This window comes from Venturia canescens, chromosome 8 (assembly GCF_019457755.1).
Source record: "Venturia canescens isolate UGA chromosome 8, ASM1945775v1, whole genome shotgun sequence".
NCBI lineage: Eukaryota > Metazoa > Arthropoda > Insecta > Hymenoptera > Ichneumonidae > Venturia > Venturia canescens.
The window spans coordinates 15,721,209-15,735,083 of NC_057428.1; the positions used below are offsets into that span (position 1 = coordinate 15,721,209).

At 36.7% G+C, this 13,875-nt stretch overlaps 5 protein-coding genes across 6 annotated transcripts; 4 read left to right on the top strand and 1 right to left on the bottom strand.

The window, feature by feature from the left end:
- Positions 1-57: 57 nt before the first annotated feature.
- AGBE (1,4-alpha-glucan-branching enzyme) lies at positions 58-3,760 on the top strand. Of its 2 annotated transcripts, XM_043426688.1 has the most exons (9): positions 59-267; positions 601-770; positions 891-1,138; positions 1,215-1,424; positions 1,615-1,922; positions 2,003-2,556; positions 2,727-2,911; positions 2,987-3,275; positions 3,475-3,760. In XM_043426688.1, the coding sequence occupies exons 1-9, from the start codon at positions 155-157 to the stop codon at positions 3,480-3,482; spliced, it is 2,085 nt and encodes a 694-aa protein (XP_043282623.1). In that variant the 5' UTR covers positions 59-154; the 3' UTR covers positions 3,483-3,760. The 2 variants fall into 2 exon arrangements, with proteins under 2 accessions (XP_043282622.1, XP_043282623.1); XM_043426687.1 differs by lacking the exon at positions 3,475-3,760 and having other exon boundaries at positions 58-267; positions 2,987-3,286.
- LOC122414975 (mitochondrial import inner membrane translocase subunit Tim29) lies at positions 3,433-5,027 on the bottom strand. The gene is made up of 4 exons (XM_043426706.1): positions 4,546-5,027; positions 4,309-4,410; positions 3,762-4,219; positions 3,433-3,521 (listed from the first exon to the last, which is right to left on the bottom strand). Exons 1-3 carry the CDS (start codon positions 4,685-4,687, stop codon positions 3,831-3,833), a joined length of 633 nt encoding a protein of 210 aa, XP_043282641.1. The 5' UTR covers positions 4,688-5,027; the 3' UTR covers positions 3,433-3,521; positions 3,762-3,830.
- Positions 5,028-5,338: 311 nt separating this feature from the next.
- Positions 5,339-7,386, top strand: LOC122414973 (uncharacterized). Its single transcript, XM_043426703.1, has 2 exons — positions 5,339-5,693; positions 6,333-7,386. Exon 2 carries the CDS (start codon positions 6,364-6,366, stop codon positions 7,111-7,113), a length of 750 nt encoding a protein of 249 aa, XP_043282638.1. The 5' UTR covers positions 5,339-5,693; positions 6,333-6,363; the 3' UTR covers positions 7,114-7,386.
- Positions 7,387-7,621: 235 nt separating this feature from the next.
- Positions 7,622-8,620, top strand: LOC122414974 (uncharacterized). The gene is made up of 2 exons (XM_043426705.1): positions 7,622-7,977; positions 8,105-8,620. Exons 1-2 carry the CDS (start codon positions 7,735-7,737, stop codon positions 8,525-8,527), a joined length of 666 nt encoding a protein of 221 aa, XP_043282640.1. The 5' UTR covers positions 7,622-7,734; the 3' UTR covers positions 8,528-8,620.
- Positions 8,621-9,553: 933 nt separating this feature from the next.
- Positions 9,554-13,833, top strand: SH3PX1 (sorting nexin 33-like protein SH3PX1). Its single transcript, XM_043426689.1, has 5 exons — positions 9,554-9,731; positions 9,932-10,121; positions 10,362-10,822; positions 11,051-11,746; positions 11,846-13,833. Exons 1-5 carry the CDS (start codon positions 9,717-9,719, stop codon positions 12,095-12,097), a joined length of 1,614 nt encoding a protein of 537 aa, XP_043282624.1. The 5' UTR covers positions 9,554-9,716; the 3' UTR covers positions 12,098-13,833.
- The last annotated feature ends 42 nt before the right edge of the window (positions 13,834-13,875 follow it).

The window sequence follows — 13,875 nt, forward strand, 5'->3', positions numbered from 1 at the left end:
TACGAGCTCTTTTACTACTCCGCAGCATCACGTGGAGAAAGAGTGGGGGTCACCTTGATATGTCATTCATCCGATTGCTATCGTGCCGGTAGCATACCTCGCAACTGTGCTTTCGTCTGTTTGTTTATAATTTTCATATAAAGTTGAAATAAAAATGGGTGGGAAATGGTCCAGCATGGACCCTTCGAAAATTGAAGTTCCAGAAATTACTAATTTACTGGAAAGAGATCCCTATTTAGAACCGTACGAGACGGAAATTCGAAAAAGGTGTGTACCTTTGACTATTTTTTTCGTTTCAAAAACAATGAAATTATGAATAGTCTACTCGTTAGTGAAATGATTATTGAAACCAATCAAATGAGTGCCCCAAATAAGTAGTTTTATCGGATCATTTTTAATTTCATTTATAATTTTTAAAAATAAGATTCAAATTGGTGTTAAATATAACTTTGAATTGATTATTAAAACGACAAACTATATGTTGGAAGTTTAAAATAAATCCATCTTGCAATATTACATAATTATGTTCAATCGTATTTATATGCATTGCCAATACTATTATCATATCTGTGACGTTAATCTTTTTTTTTCTATTTATAGATATGCCCTGTTCAAAGATTATCTCGAAAAGATAGAAACTGGAGACGGTAGTCTATGCAAATTTTCTAAAGCTTATAATGATTTTGGTATTCACATTAACGATGACAACAGTGTAAGAGCTCTGGAATGGGCACCTGGTGCCGAAGAACTTTTCCTCACTGGAGATTTTAGTAATTAATAACTTTTTTCAAATTGAAGATTTTTTCGTCTGACTTTATTATAACATACTGTGTAAAAAATATCACGAAATTTTATACTCTTGTAATCTCAGTAATATTTACATTTTTCAGACAATTGGGACAGAACCAAAAATTCATATAAAAAATTAGAATTTGGAAAATGGGAGTTGAAGCTGCCCCCGAACGCAGATGGAACTTGTCCGATCAAACACCTTTCAGAAGTAAAAGTTATTGTGAAAAATCACAATGGCGAATTGTTGGAGCGCCTAAGTCCATGGGCCACATATGTAACTCAACCGGAGGATCGTAGCCAAGGAGTTACATACAAACAACGAATTTGGCATCCACCAAGAAATGAGGTTTATACACAAAAAACTTGGGGGCTTGTTCCTGACTCCTCTTTATGAACGATTTTTCATTATCAAAATTATTCAGGTTTACAAGTTCAAACATCCAAAACCAAAACGACCAGCAAGCCTAAGAATTTATGAATGTCACGTCGGTATTGCAACTCAAGAATTGCGAGTTGGTACTTATCTCGAATTTGCCAAAGATACTATACCACGAATCGTCAAGCAAGGATATAATGCCATTCAGCTTATGGCGATAATGGAACATGCTTATTACGCAAGTTTCGGATATCAGGCAAGAGCTTATATATGATTTCTATTTCAAAAGATTGTAAAATATACCAAAATAATGTAACCACAAACCACAATTGCAATTCGAACGCAAATTCACGAAAGTTCGAATTCACGTCGTCAGGAGTTTTTATAAAAGTGTTTTACAAAAAAAAGGGTATTTGACATTAGATCAAATGTTTACGTTAATGCAGGTGACGTCGTTTTATGCTGCTTCCTCGAGATACGGTACGCCGGAGCAACTCAAAGAATTGATAGACGTCGCCCACCAGCACGGACTCTACGTTCTATTGGACATGGTCCAATCTCACGCATCAAAAAATACCCTGGACGGTTTAAATATGTTCGACGGTACCGATGCATGTTTCTTTCATTCCGGAAGCCGAGGTGAACATCCGCTCTGGGACAGCAGATTGTTCAATTACGGAGATTACGACGTGCTAAGATTTTTGCTCTCGAATTTGCGATGGTACATTGAAGAATACGGATTCGACGGATTCAGGTAGTTATTTTCATCATTGAAGATCGCAGAATGAAAAGGAGAGTTGGTGAAGTTACCAAAGGACCGAATAAAATTTACAGATTTGATGGAGTCACATCGATGTTGTATCACTCTCGAGGAGTCGGGCAGGGATTCAGCGGCCACTATGACGAATATTATGGCCTCAATGTGGACGTCGAAGGTGTAGTTTATCTGATGATAGCTAATTACATGCTGCACTTCCTTTATCCCGAGATGGTAACAATAGCAGAGGACGTGAGTGGTATGCCAGCATCTTGCAGACCTGTGGACGAGGGTGGTTTGGGCTTTGATTATCGTCTTGCAATGGCAATACCAGACAAGTGGATCAAATTGTTGAAAGAAATAAAGGACGAAGACTGGAAAATGGGCGACATAGTTTGGGTATTAACGAATCGTCGGTGGATGGAAAAAACAGTTTCTTATTCAGAGTCGCACGATCAGGCTCTCGTCGGTGACAAAACCATTGCGTTCTGGCTCATGGATAAAGATATGTACACTCACATGAGCGTCGTTAGCCCACCAAACCCCGTTATCAGCCGGGGTATCGCGCTCCATAATATCATCAGGCTCATCACTCACGTTCTTGGTGGTGAAGCTTATCTGAACTTTATGGGTGAGTGAAATTTCGGCGAAACAGGTCGCAGCTGAATTCAAAAAATTATGTAAAGGAGCTTGGAGTTTTATTCCGATTTAATTGATTCCTGTTGGTATTTCTGTTTGAAAAATATTTCAACGTTTTTCGATCATTTTTACATTTGGTAGTAAAACATTTCTTGCTCACAGGCAATGAGTTCGGCCATCCGGAATGGCTCGACTTTCCTCGTGTGGGTAACAATGACAGTTACCATTACGCTAGACGGCAATGGAATTTAGTTGACGACGATTTGTTGAAGTACAAATTCATGAACAATTGGGATCGTGAAATGAATTTACTGGAAGAAAAATATGGATGGCTTCATTCCGAACCTGTAAGTTATGGGCGAGAGTCATTTACATATACGAGTATATGGAAGACATTGAGAGGGTTGAAAATACTTTCGCAGGCCTACGTTAGCTGGAAACACGAGGATGACAAAGTGATCGTTTGCGAAAGAGCTGGTCTCGTCTTCGTTTTCAATTTTCATACGACCAAATCTTTTCCCGATTATCCCGTTGGAGTTTACAATCCGGGCACGTACAGAATCGTCCTCAGCAGCGACGATTCACAATTCGGGGGTGAAACTCGACTCGATTCTAAAGTCGATCATTTCACAAAACCTGAACCGTATTCCGATCGTCCGCACCGCATGTTGATCTATACTCCATGCCGTACAGCCGTTGTTTATGCCCGAAGTAAGCTTTAATTTGAATATTTCAATTTTGAAATAAAATTTCTCGTCCATTTTGTCTTTCGAAAGATTTGAAAAATGGCTTAAGCTTCTGGAACATGATCTCGAATGTTCACTGGTTCATTTCAGTTTTCAGAATTTCAAAAATAATAGCTTTGATCTTGAATTATATAAAAATTTATTGTGTTCAATTATCTTTTCAGCGTCTTGAATAATTGACCGATGATTATACCAAGCATAACCGGAGGGCCTGAAAAAGAGCGTTGTGACGTTTGTTTACAACTGATCATGTTTTTTTCCATAATACTCTTTTATAGATCATAGTTTAATCGTATTTTATCAAAAACCAAAAAGAAATCGATATTTTTTATAGAATGTTGTTATACAATCATACTCAGCGTGTTCAAAGCTCTTTATGCATGTTAGTTTATTTGCACAATAAAAACCGTTTTTCAAAAAAGAACAAATAAAATTGTAGAGAAACGATTACCTCTCATGTATTTCCAGCAGGTTTTTTACAACTTTCTATTTTCAATATAGAGGTGTCTAATGCGTATGATCAAGAGTCATGAATTTTGAATTCTTCTTCGTTCACATCGTAATCTCGCATTTTATCTTCCCAAATCCACCAAGTGTTGAGGAAACCAATGTCTATGATTCTTTCATAAAAAGTTACGTATCTAGGCCGCAAATATGTACATGTTGCTCGATAATTAGCACACATATTGTCATAATCATCGATCCATATCAGAGACAATATTCCTAAGTTCAAGTGCCGAACGACATTTTCGTTATAGCACTTTTCCAAAAATTTTATGTGTTCCACTGCAGTTGGATTTCGAACTGACTCTCCAACAGGAATTACTCTCATTGTATTCTTGAGGAATTCTTGACGATAAGAAATCTCATCAGGATTATTTTTGACTAAATAGTAAGTTCCACCTAGAACTGAAAATAAAATTTATTAGAGTAACAAAAATCATTGTTCAACTTGGAAATTAAGATTTTTGAAAAGAAAAAAAAAATAGTTTTCTCACGTCCAGCTTTGACAGAAGCACGAATTGGATAAGTTTTGCAATGCTTTACTACGTCTACGGCGACTTCTTGGTAATCGAGGTAAACATTGCGCCAGTACTTTCCTAAAAGTCAAGTAAATTATAAATTAAGGAGTAATATTCAATGCTGATGACATCGACTCTTTTGAAAAGTGTGATCGACCGAAATGTGATAACAAATCAACCAGGCATAACCTCAAATGATATGGAAACACTTACCCCATCGTTCCACGAATGTATCCTTAAACCTTTCCGGTGTTTCGAAATTTTTTATTTTATCAGTAAATGTAATCCATTTACTCTGATACTCGTGTGAAATTCTTTGTAACTTATTCAAACCGAATATTCTTCGAGCAGTCATAATAATAGGTTATCAGCACCTTCTCACTGTGTAAGTTTTTACGCCAAGAAAACCATGGTTCATATTTTTAGGCTGAATTTTAACATTCATTACTAATTTCCAGATTTAGTTAACATTTTGGTATCTTGAATATTCCGTATTTACAAAATGTGCATCTATATAGTGGTAAGTATATAATATTAAATAGTTTTTTTAACTTTAAAGGTTGTTAAAACCTCGTTGTGTTAAAACTACACATACAATTAGTTTCGGTAAAGGAAAATAATCGGGATGGTAAATATTAAATTTTTGTTATATATAATGAACGGCAAAATAATGATTCGATCAGAAGCAAACCAGACTTATCCCAATAACTGGAATATGTCTATTTGGCTCCAGCTCTGCTTCTTTTTTTATCTTTGGCTATTTCTCCTTCAGCATGGAAAATGTAAAAATTGCTTATATTGTTTTAAACATTGATAATCCGAATTGAAATATTTTGCACAAAAACGATTCAAATTCTTCAATAATTTTTTAAATCAACATAATACCGACGACTGGACATTTATTATGCGACTCGAATCTGTCGAACATATAGATAGCGACACTGTGCTGTTTTGCCGAAATCGGGATTCCCTCCTCATCTCACCAATGACGACGTCGTCACAAGTCAGTACACTGCGCGCTTTGTTGTCAGTTTCAATGTCAGTTCCAATAACGGCTGGGGGAATAGCCAATCAGGAGAAGAAAAATAACAACCACGTTGTGTGTGAAATGGAAATTCAAAAGGCATTTGTTGCTGGGTAGTCGTGAGGCTTAGAAGTGTGGATCTTCATCGTTCGTCGTCCTATCAAATTTTGGAACGTCACCAACGCTTTTAAGAAACAAAAGTAATAAGGGGTGATCAAAATAAATTTTTATATAACAAAAATTTGTTCAATTAATTGAATTTTGACAAAGACATCAACTATCCGGCATAAGAACGGTTCAGCTGTGTTTTAAACTTTAAACGCTTCAAATTAACAAGGTATGTCAATGAAACATTTATTTTTTTAAATAAAAAATTCCGTCAATTTTAACACGTAGCGACATTAACCCTTCGTTGTCGATTCGTCTTGCGCTTTCCTCCAACTGTCAAAATTTTCAATGTTTCTGGTAACCTTCAATCACAAACTTATAAAAATTAAAAAAATGCCACATTCGTTAAAAAGTTTCTAGAAATCAAGATTTTGTTTTCAAAAGCGTTTAAATCTATCCTTTAAGTATTGTTTGTACAGGCATTTCACAGTAGAGAAACACTACATATACACAGAAAGAGAGAACGAATCACGTTTCGCTTGAAACTCGCCTATGTCCTATACGTTTCGATCCTCGGTCGAACCCTCCCCTTTGTTTACGTTGAGGACTTCGTGCCCTGGCGGCTCGCGCTCGCGACTCTTATCTTGCCCGCACGATCTCAAGCGACTGTTACTTGTTTTCGTTTGAATTTATATCTTTATTATGAATATCCAATTATCGAGAAAAAAAATTCGAAGTTTTTTTATTTTATAGTCTGTACATTTGTGTGATAATGAAAAGTAGAAAAATATATTTATTCATAAATTATTTGTCGATCTTCATAATACAATACAACGATCAAAATACGTAATGCAATGGAAATTTTCAGAATAATCGATCGAATCGATTTTGTTCTAATAATGGTTGAAGAGGAATTGCCAACCACGTTCCTTTCCCCGCTGCTGGACGGTGAAGTTGAAATATTGGTTGAGCCCGCCCAGATTGCCGGAGATTGCGAGACATTGTTATTCCAGATTGATCCGCACAGCCTCGATTTGCCAGGACCAAATTGGGTGTATTCAAAAATGAGTGACATCACTCTGATGATTTACGAAGTGACGATGCCCGTGGGTTTGGGCTCGCCCCGTATCAGGAAACACATTTTCGTGGATATGTTGAACCGGGCCTGTACGTCTTGGATAATGGATCGTAAAATAAGTGAAGTGAACTTTTCAACAAAAAACGACGTTGAGCGTTGTATCGAAGAGCTTGACATGTTAAACGTTTGTCCCGGTGGACCATCGGTGACAAGATATCCAATAATGAATCATCCGAATGCTCAAGTTGACATTTACGACAATTGGCGTGAAAATTCCTGTAAAATTATCATTCCGGGGAATGATCAGAGGTGCAACGCTTGTGAAAATTTGCCAATCGAGCTCGCTCGCACGAGCGCCCGAAACAAACCCAAAGGCGACACGGCTAAAAGAGTTGTTATTAGTAATCTGAGCCATAGGAAGCAGACTCAAATCCTTTTTCTTCGCAAACGTCGACTGTCATGGTACAGGAAAAAAAGACTCGCTGAAAAAGAAATGATGCACATCGATGACATGATTGCTGAAGTTTCCGAAGAACCTGAGGACGATGACAATTACTGCGATGACGATTGATGTGAATTTTTTGAAAAAATTCTGTTCCCTTGAGTTTTATTATTATTACGTGAAAAGGAAAAAAACTGATTTTACTTTGTACTTGTCCTCGTTTTTATACGTATGCTTATGTATTATTATCCTCATATTGCTTTAATACTCTTTTTCTTCTAAGATGAACGTTCATACTTTAATTATCTAGAGATTAATTTCATGCAAGTTTGTAAAAAAAAGCAACTCAACGTATCGATGAATAAAAAAATTTCGTTGCGTTTGTAATGGATCACCCAGAAACACATTTATTTCCTTGGTTTTTTTTCTTTTTTCAAATTTATTATGATTTAATAACGATTGATGAATAGCATGTGAACATTTGAAAATTCAAGTTCGATAATTCTTCATTCGACTTCATAGATAATGAAGATTCTATTGTATATATATATTAAAATTCAAATTTCACAAATTCCTATAGTGGCAGCACTGTCGAAAAACGTACTTTTTTTGGGGGTATCCAATGGGGCGTTGAAAATAACATAAATACGGTGACGAAATCTGACGAAGGACACAAGAGACGAGAAGGCGGTGTGATACGAAGCACGCGGTGCGATTAGTAAACAAACGAACTCCCGGCGAGTCAGAACAATGAAACGCAAGTGTTGTGTCCCTTCGTGCAATTCATCGGAGAAGTGTACCGTTTGCCAAGTTAGTCTTTCGTATTTCAAGATACCGAAGGATTTTTCATTGTTGAAAAAATGGGAAATTGCCCTTGGTCTAAAAGATCAAGGCTTATCGTCACGGGATCGGATTTGCAGTTCGCACTTTAAGAAAGGCGATATTCTTACGAAGAGATTCATCAGCACGAAGCGTCCGAGTACGAACAGCAAGGTAATTTTTTCGAATTGAAAAAATCGAATCTATTATGTGGAATGGATTTTCTCGTGAGACGAACGTGATTTTGAGGAGCGATGAATTTTTCTACAAAACGAGAATGTGAAATTGTTGAAAATTGCAGATTATTTATGAAGTTTCTAAACTCGAGAGAGATAGCGTTCCTGCCTTGTTTTTTCTTGATGTGAAACGATGTTGCCACAAAGGAAACAAACAACCGCCGTCAACAACGAACGAAACCCCGCGTTCCTTGGAATGCTTGGAAGGACCACTCGGCACCTCAGCGACTGTAACTTCGCTGAGCGAAGATACCGATGATAGTTCTGACGAAGAGCAGCACGAAAAACGACACTTACGACCTACTCGACGAGACTATCGGTTGGTAGCACAAAGAGTCCAATATCGTTCGAGACGTCGTCAAATACGAGCGTTTCAAGAATTGCGTGCGAAATGGTTGGCTAAGAGCAAAACTCTGGAAAAACAAACTCGTCTCCTCGAGAAAAGGATTCACGAACTCGTAGAAGTTCAAACTTCCGATATTGAATAACTCACTACTTTTAACTTTTTCATTTTTTTAAAGGATTTTTATTGGAAGGTTTGAAAAAAATCTGAATAAATTAACAAACAAAATGACCTAGTATCCTCGTGTTTTTTATTATCTTCGATTCAAAAGTCCGGTATTTACGAATTCGATAATTCTTTATTTCTGGCACTAAAAACCATCACTAGCGTTCTCTAACGACGTGCGAGCAGAACTTTGAAAAATTGGGAGGAGCTTTACCGATACAACATGAATGCTCAGTACCGACCGGACGAATGAAAAATCGCGATAATGTAACTGTTTTTTTGTTCAAATTTTTTTTGCACTTATTCTATATTTAAAATATGCCAAAAATCAAAACAACATTTGAAAGGCTTGAACTTGAATTTTATTCCAGGAAGAATTGAAATCTAATCATTGGAGTATTACAACGAAGACTGAGAACAAGCACTAAAAATATCTTGAGACATTTTTGTGCACGTAAGCAAAAAAACTGTCCATTGACTTTTCGATACGCTTTTGTTATCTATTGAAAAGGGGTGTTTCTCTTTGCATATCCGTAATTTGATTTTTTAAACCTGTCCCTCTTTTCTATTGTTTGCCCATTTTATCAAATATTTACACAAGAATCATTTTTTGTATAAACAGAATTTTATTAAATTCGGAACAATTTGGAAAATTTATTTTAATATATAAAAAATTAATTGTATTCAATTTCAATTACTTCCTACGAATAGTACACGAAAAAGTTTTGTGAGGTTATATCGATTGACTTCTATCTTTGTTTTAAACTGAACAATTTTGAACCGATGACAATAAAAAAAATTGATGATCAAACCATACGACATTGTAATCTACGAAATCGATTAAAAATAAAACACGAGCGTGAAAAATGATGAAGTTCGATAGCAGATGAGTTGTCTGTTCGTAATTGAAATTCGAAAACGCATACTACGCTCCTGGTTTTGTCAGTCAGAGATTTGTGGTGGATGGAAAGTGGGGGAAGACACAGCCGACGAACACAAATGCGAACACGCAAATGTCAGCCGTCTTATTACGAGGCAGGTGGAGGGTGTATAATGTGACCGGTGATCGTCACGGCGATAATCATATTGAAAAAAAACAATCCAAAATCATAACACTGCATTTTTGAGATACGAAAGCAAGTGAAGCTTGAAATTGAGTCGATTGTGCGATGGAGGGCCAGCAGGTGAGTAAAAACACAAGGCGAAAAAAAGTAGTGTTTGCAATGAATATTCTACAAGTGACTGCAAGAATCTCCTTACTCGTGACTCATTTTCGACCGTTGTTCAAGAGTTAATGTTTCATCAATATTTCACTCTGCTGTCGATCCTCGAACGTCATGAAATCGGGAAATAAAAATATTTTTCGAAATGAAAATCTTTCCAGGTGAGAGCCCTTTACGAATTTTCTGGCGAACCTGGAACTGCTGAATTGTCCATTGTTGCTGGTGAAATCCTTACGGTCACTAGAGACAATGTTGGCGATGGATGGTGCGAAGGATATAATCAATCTAACAAGGCTGGATTATTTCCAGCAGCTTACGTGCAAATCGTTGAACCTACTACTCCAGTTCCTGGTACAAAAACTTAATTTTTAAATTCTTTTATCGATCGTGGAAGATCCAAAACATCAAAGTTGTCTGCTGTTGTTCTATGAGAAAATTTAGTTTCTAACAAAGATATGGAAACTTGGATTAGAGGCAAAATACTTTATTGCGTGGAAAATAGAGTTTTCAAACTCTCCTGATTTAGCATACTAATTTAAAAACAACTCGATGAAACTGTGTTACTTTTTCCATTCATTAATTTCAAATTAGGAGCAGCTGTAAGTTTGACCACATCCCAGCAAAGTTCTGGAGATTATTGGGATGATGATTGGGATGACGATTCTGAGGTTGGACAAACACAGGCCTATGTCCCAAGTAATCACCACCAACCGCAACAAACTTCACTGCAATCTAACCATCCTGGAGCAGAGTACAATGATACAATATCTGTACAGGGTATTCACTCGGTCATACCGGATAGAAATATCCCCAATGTACCAAAGAAAAACACCAAGTTTTCCACACTGATTAAATCGAGCGAGGATAGTTTTCTGTTGGGTACCAAAGTCATTCCGGTACCTGAGAATGAAAAAGTCTTCATCGAAGAAGAGGATGGTCGATGCGCGTGGGTCCCAACGGGGGAATCTTACAAGTGCATTATTACATCTCCAAAGAAAGAATCCAAGCTCAAGGGACTCAAAAGTTTTATCGTTTATCAACTTACTCCAACGGTAATTACTTGGTAGCCATTAAAGCTATTGATGTGTCAAAAAATATAAAATTTCACCCAAAGATTTTGATTTTCGGATCAATTGAATTTGAAGTTGGTGAATATTAAAATCATTCAAATCCGCATTGTTCAATCTCTACTCAAATTTGTATAATTGTCTAATTGTGTCTAATTGATCGTTTTCCAAGTTCATGGTTAAGATCTCATGAAAAAATGGTGTCCATTTCAGTTCAACAATATACAAGTTTCCCGACGATACAAGCATTTCGATTGGTTGCACGAGAGACTGGAGGAAAAGTTTTGTTTTTTGACAATACCTCCGCTTCCGGACAAGCAGATATCGGGAAGATACGAGGAACAATTTATAGAGCATCGGAGAACTCAGTTGCAGGAATTTGTTGATTACGTGTGTCGACATCCAGTTTTATCGAGAAGTCGAGTGTGGGAACATTTCATAACGTGCACCGATGAGAAGCGATGGAAAGCCGGTAAACGTCAAGCCGAGAAGGATGAATTGTTAGGTGTTAATTATTTCAATGCGGTGCAGTGCCCCGACGCGCCATTGGACGGGATCAAAATTGAGATACAAATTGACGCGTTTGCCCGTTTCATAACGGGTCTCGATCCAGTGGTCAAGAATTTTATGGCTTTGGCAATGGATCAAGGCAAGAAACATCAAGTACTGTACAAAAGAGAGTTTCAGAAGATCGGTCAGTCCTTCACGTCGTTGGGAAACGCTCTGGAGGTAGATGATGCTGGTCGAGGTAGATTGACCCAAGCTCTCAAAGTTACTGGAGAGGCTTACAACGATATAGGCAAATTGTATGAAGAACAGCCCAAATACGATTGGGAACCACTTGGGGACAAATTCCACATTTATCGTGGTGTCATCAGTAGTTTCCCTGACGTCATCAGTATACACAAGGTTACTTTTGTCATTGATAATAGATTCCATTTTCATAGAATAATCATTAAAAATCTATCCTGAATGACAAATCTCAAATTTACTTCATTTTTATTGCAGAGTGCGGTGCAAAAACGAAAAGATTGCGAACGTCTAGTCAGCGAGCATAAAATGGAGCCTCAACAGTTACGAGAATTATCACACCGAACAGATGTAATAGCGCGCGCTCTTCTTGCTGAGGAGAATCACTTTCAAAAGGAACGTGAGATACACATCAATCAGGCAATGAAGAATCATCTGACTGAGCAAATTGCCTTTTATCAAAAGATCGTTGCAAGATTACAGGAAGCGTTGAGCGCCTATGAGGATTAGTGATTCTGTCGCTAATTTCTTCTTTTCAACATCAACTATTTAACCGATGGTCTCGAATTCACTACCGCCTTTACGTTTTTCTCGTCATTGGCACCATCCTGATGTTGTTTTTCATCATCAGTTTTGTGTGCTGACGATGACCCGGATGGAAAGGATCGAATGGTTATTTACTGCCAGGCAGAGATGGGCATCTTTCGATTCGGGTACCATTCACATTACAAAGTATACGTGTAAATGAATGAAAATTTTGAAAATTTCACAATATTCTTGGTGTGGTCGATATTCGAAAAATAGTCTCGTAAATGTTGTAATATAAAGAAAATAGCTAGAAGAATTTGAATATTCGAATGATGTGCATCTCTGTTGTCAACCGATTTCGGAGACAAAATGATCTTGTTCGAAGAACCGTCTTTGTTTAGTTTTCACACAATTTTTATCCTTGATGCAATTCTTTTACCATGCAGCAGGAAATTTTGTAAACTGTCAAGGGATTTCGATGAAACAGTCGATTGCAAACCATCAAGCAAAGCTCTAAGCAAAGTATGATTTTATAAAGAAAACTGGAGTCTCTGGACGACTCCACAAAAGACGTCCCGATAAATGTTGAAACGAATGGGGACATTCGAATGTTCCTCGCTGAAGTTTACTGAATAACTATATACACAAACATGTATAAACAAAATGGCGCTTCGTCAAACGATCATGGTAACTTTGTGCATTTATACATTTTTCAAGGAAAAACAGATCATTGATTTTTTTTTTGTAACTAAGGAAAAATGAAAGGCTGATAATCTCGACGAGTTGATGATGAATTAGAAATATCATGTCAAGGGAAGACAGTGACCAATCGGCGGATCCTATCACAACTTGACTTTTTTACAAGTCAGGAGTAATTTGTTTTGTAAATGTTACAAGTGCAAGATGGTAGTTATCCTTAAAAAATCATGTCAATTTGATCAATTTTCCGTCGTTTTTGTTTCCCCAGTAAATGGTCTTAATTACAATTTTTTATAAAGCAAGAATGAACAAACATGAGCTTAAAATCCAATTTTCCATTGGATAAAAGATTAACCAACATTTAAAAAGTCGTCAGTAACCCCGAGGCCTTGAATTCTGCTTTGGCTAACAAAATTAAAAGATTTTTCGAGCCAAATTAGGCACAAAGCACCCGGCTCAGATCCGTTATAAAACTATAAAGGAAAGCTTGTTCCAAATAAAAAATGAGTAACTGTTTCTTTAATCTTAATGTAGCATAAAAATCGAACTTACTTTGAAGTTGCACACTAAAGCTTAAGGCGCTAAAATCATGAATTGCATATTTTTTCCTCCCCAAATCCGTGTATAAACGATAGATTTAGTAATTTGTATATATATATAATGAAAATATCGCAGTGTGAAAATCGATGTTGGAAATAGAAATTCACAGAAAATCATGTTCTTCATGTGTAAAATGTTCGACATCCCACTGGGGAGTTGAGTAATTTTCAAATCGTTGCGAAATCAATGTTCCCTATTAACGAGTTACTTCTTTAGGGATGAATAGTGATAATCAAGTGTTAATTTCGATCATTCAACGATATTGTAAAGTGGGACAAGTATTCGAGATGAGATTCCACACTGAATGAGTTCTATTATCACAAGTGGCTTATTTTTTTAGCACAAATATGTATACAATTTTGTGAATAATAATTTTTAATGGAAACCAAAAATAAAAATCGATGGATTTTGTCGTGAAATTCATATCTCATAAATCGAGTTATCTTAAAATTTGTTCATAA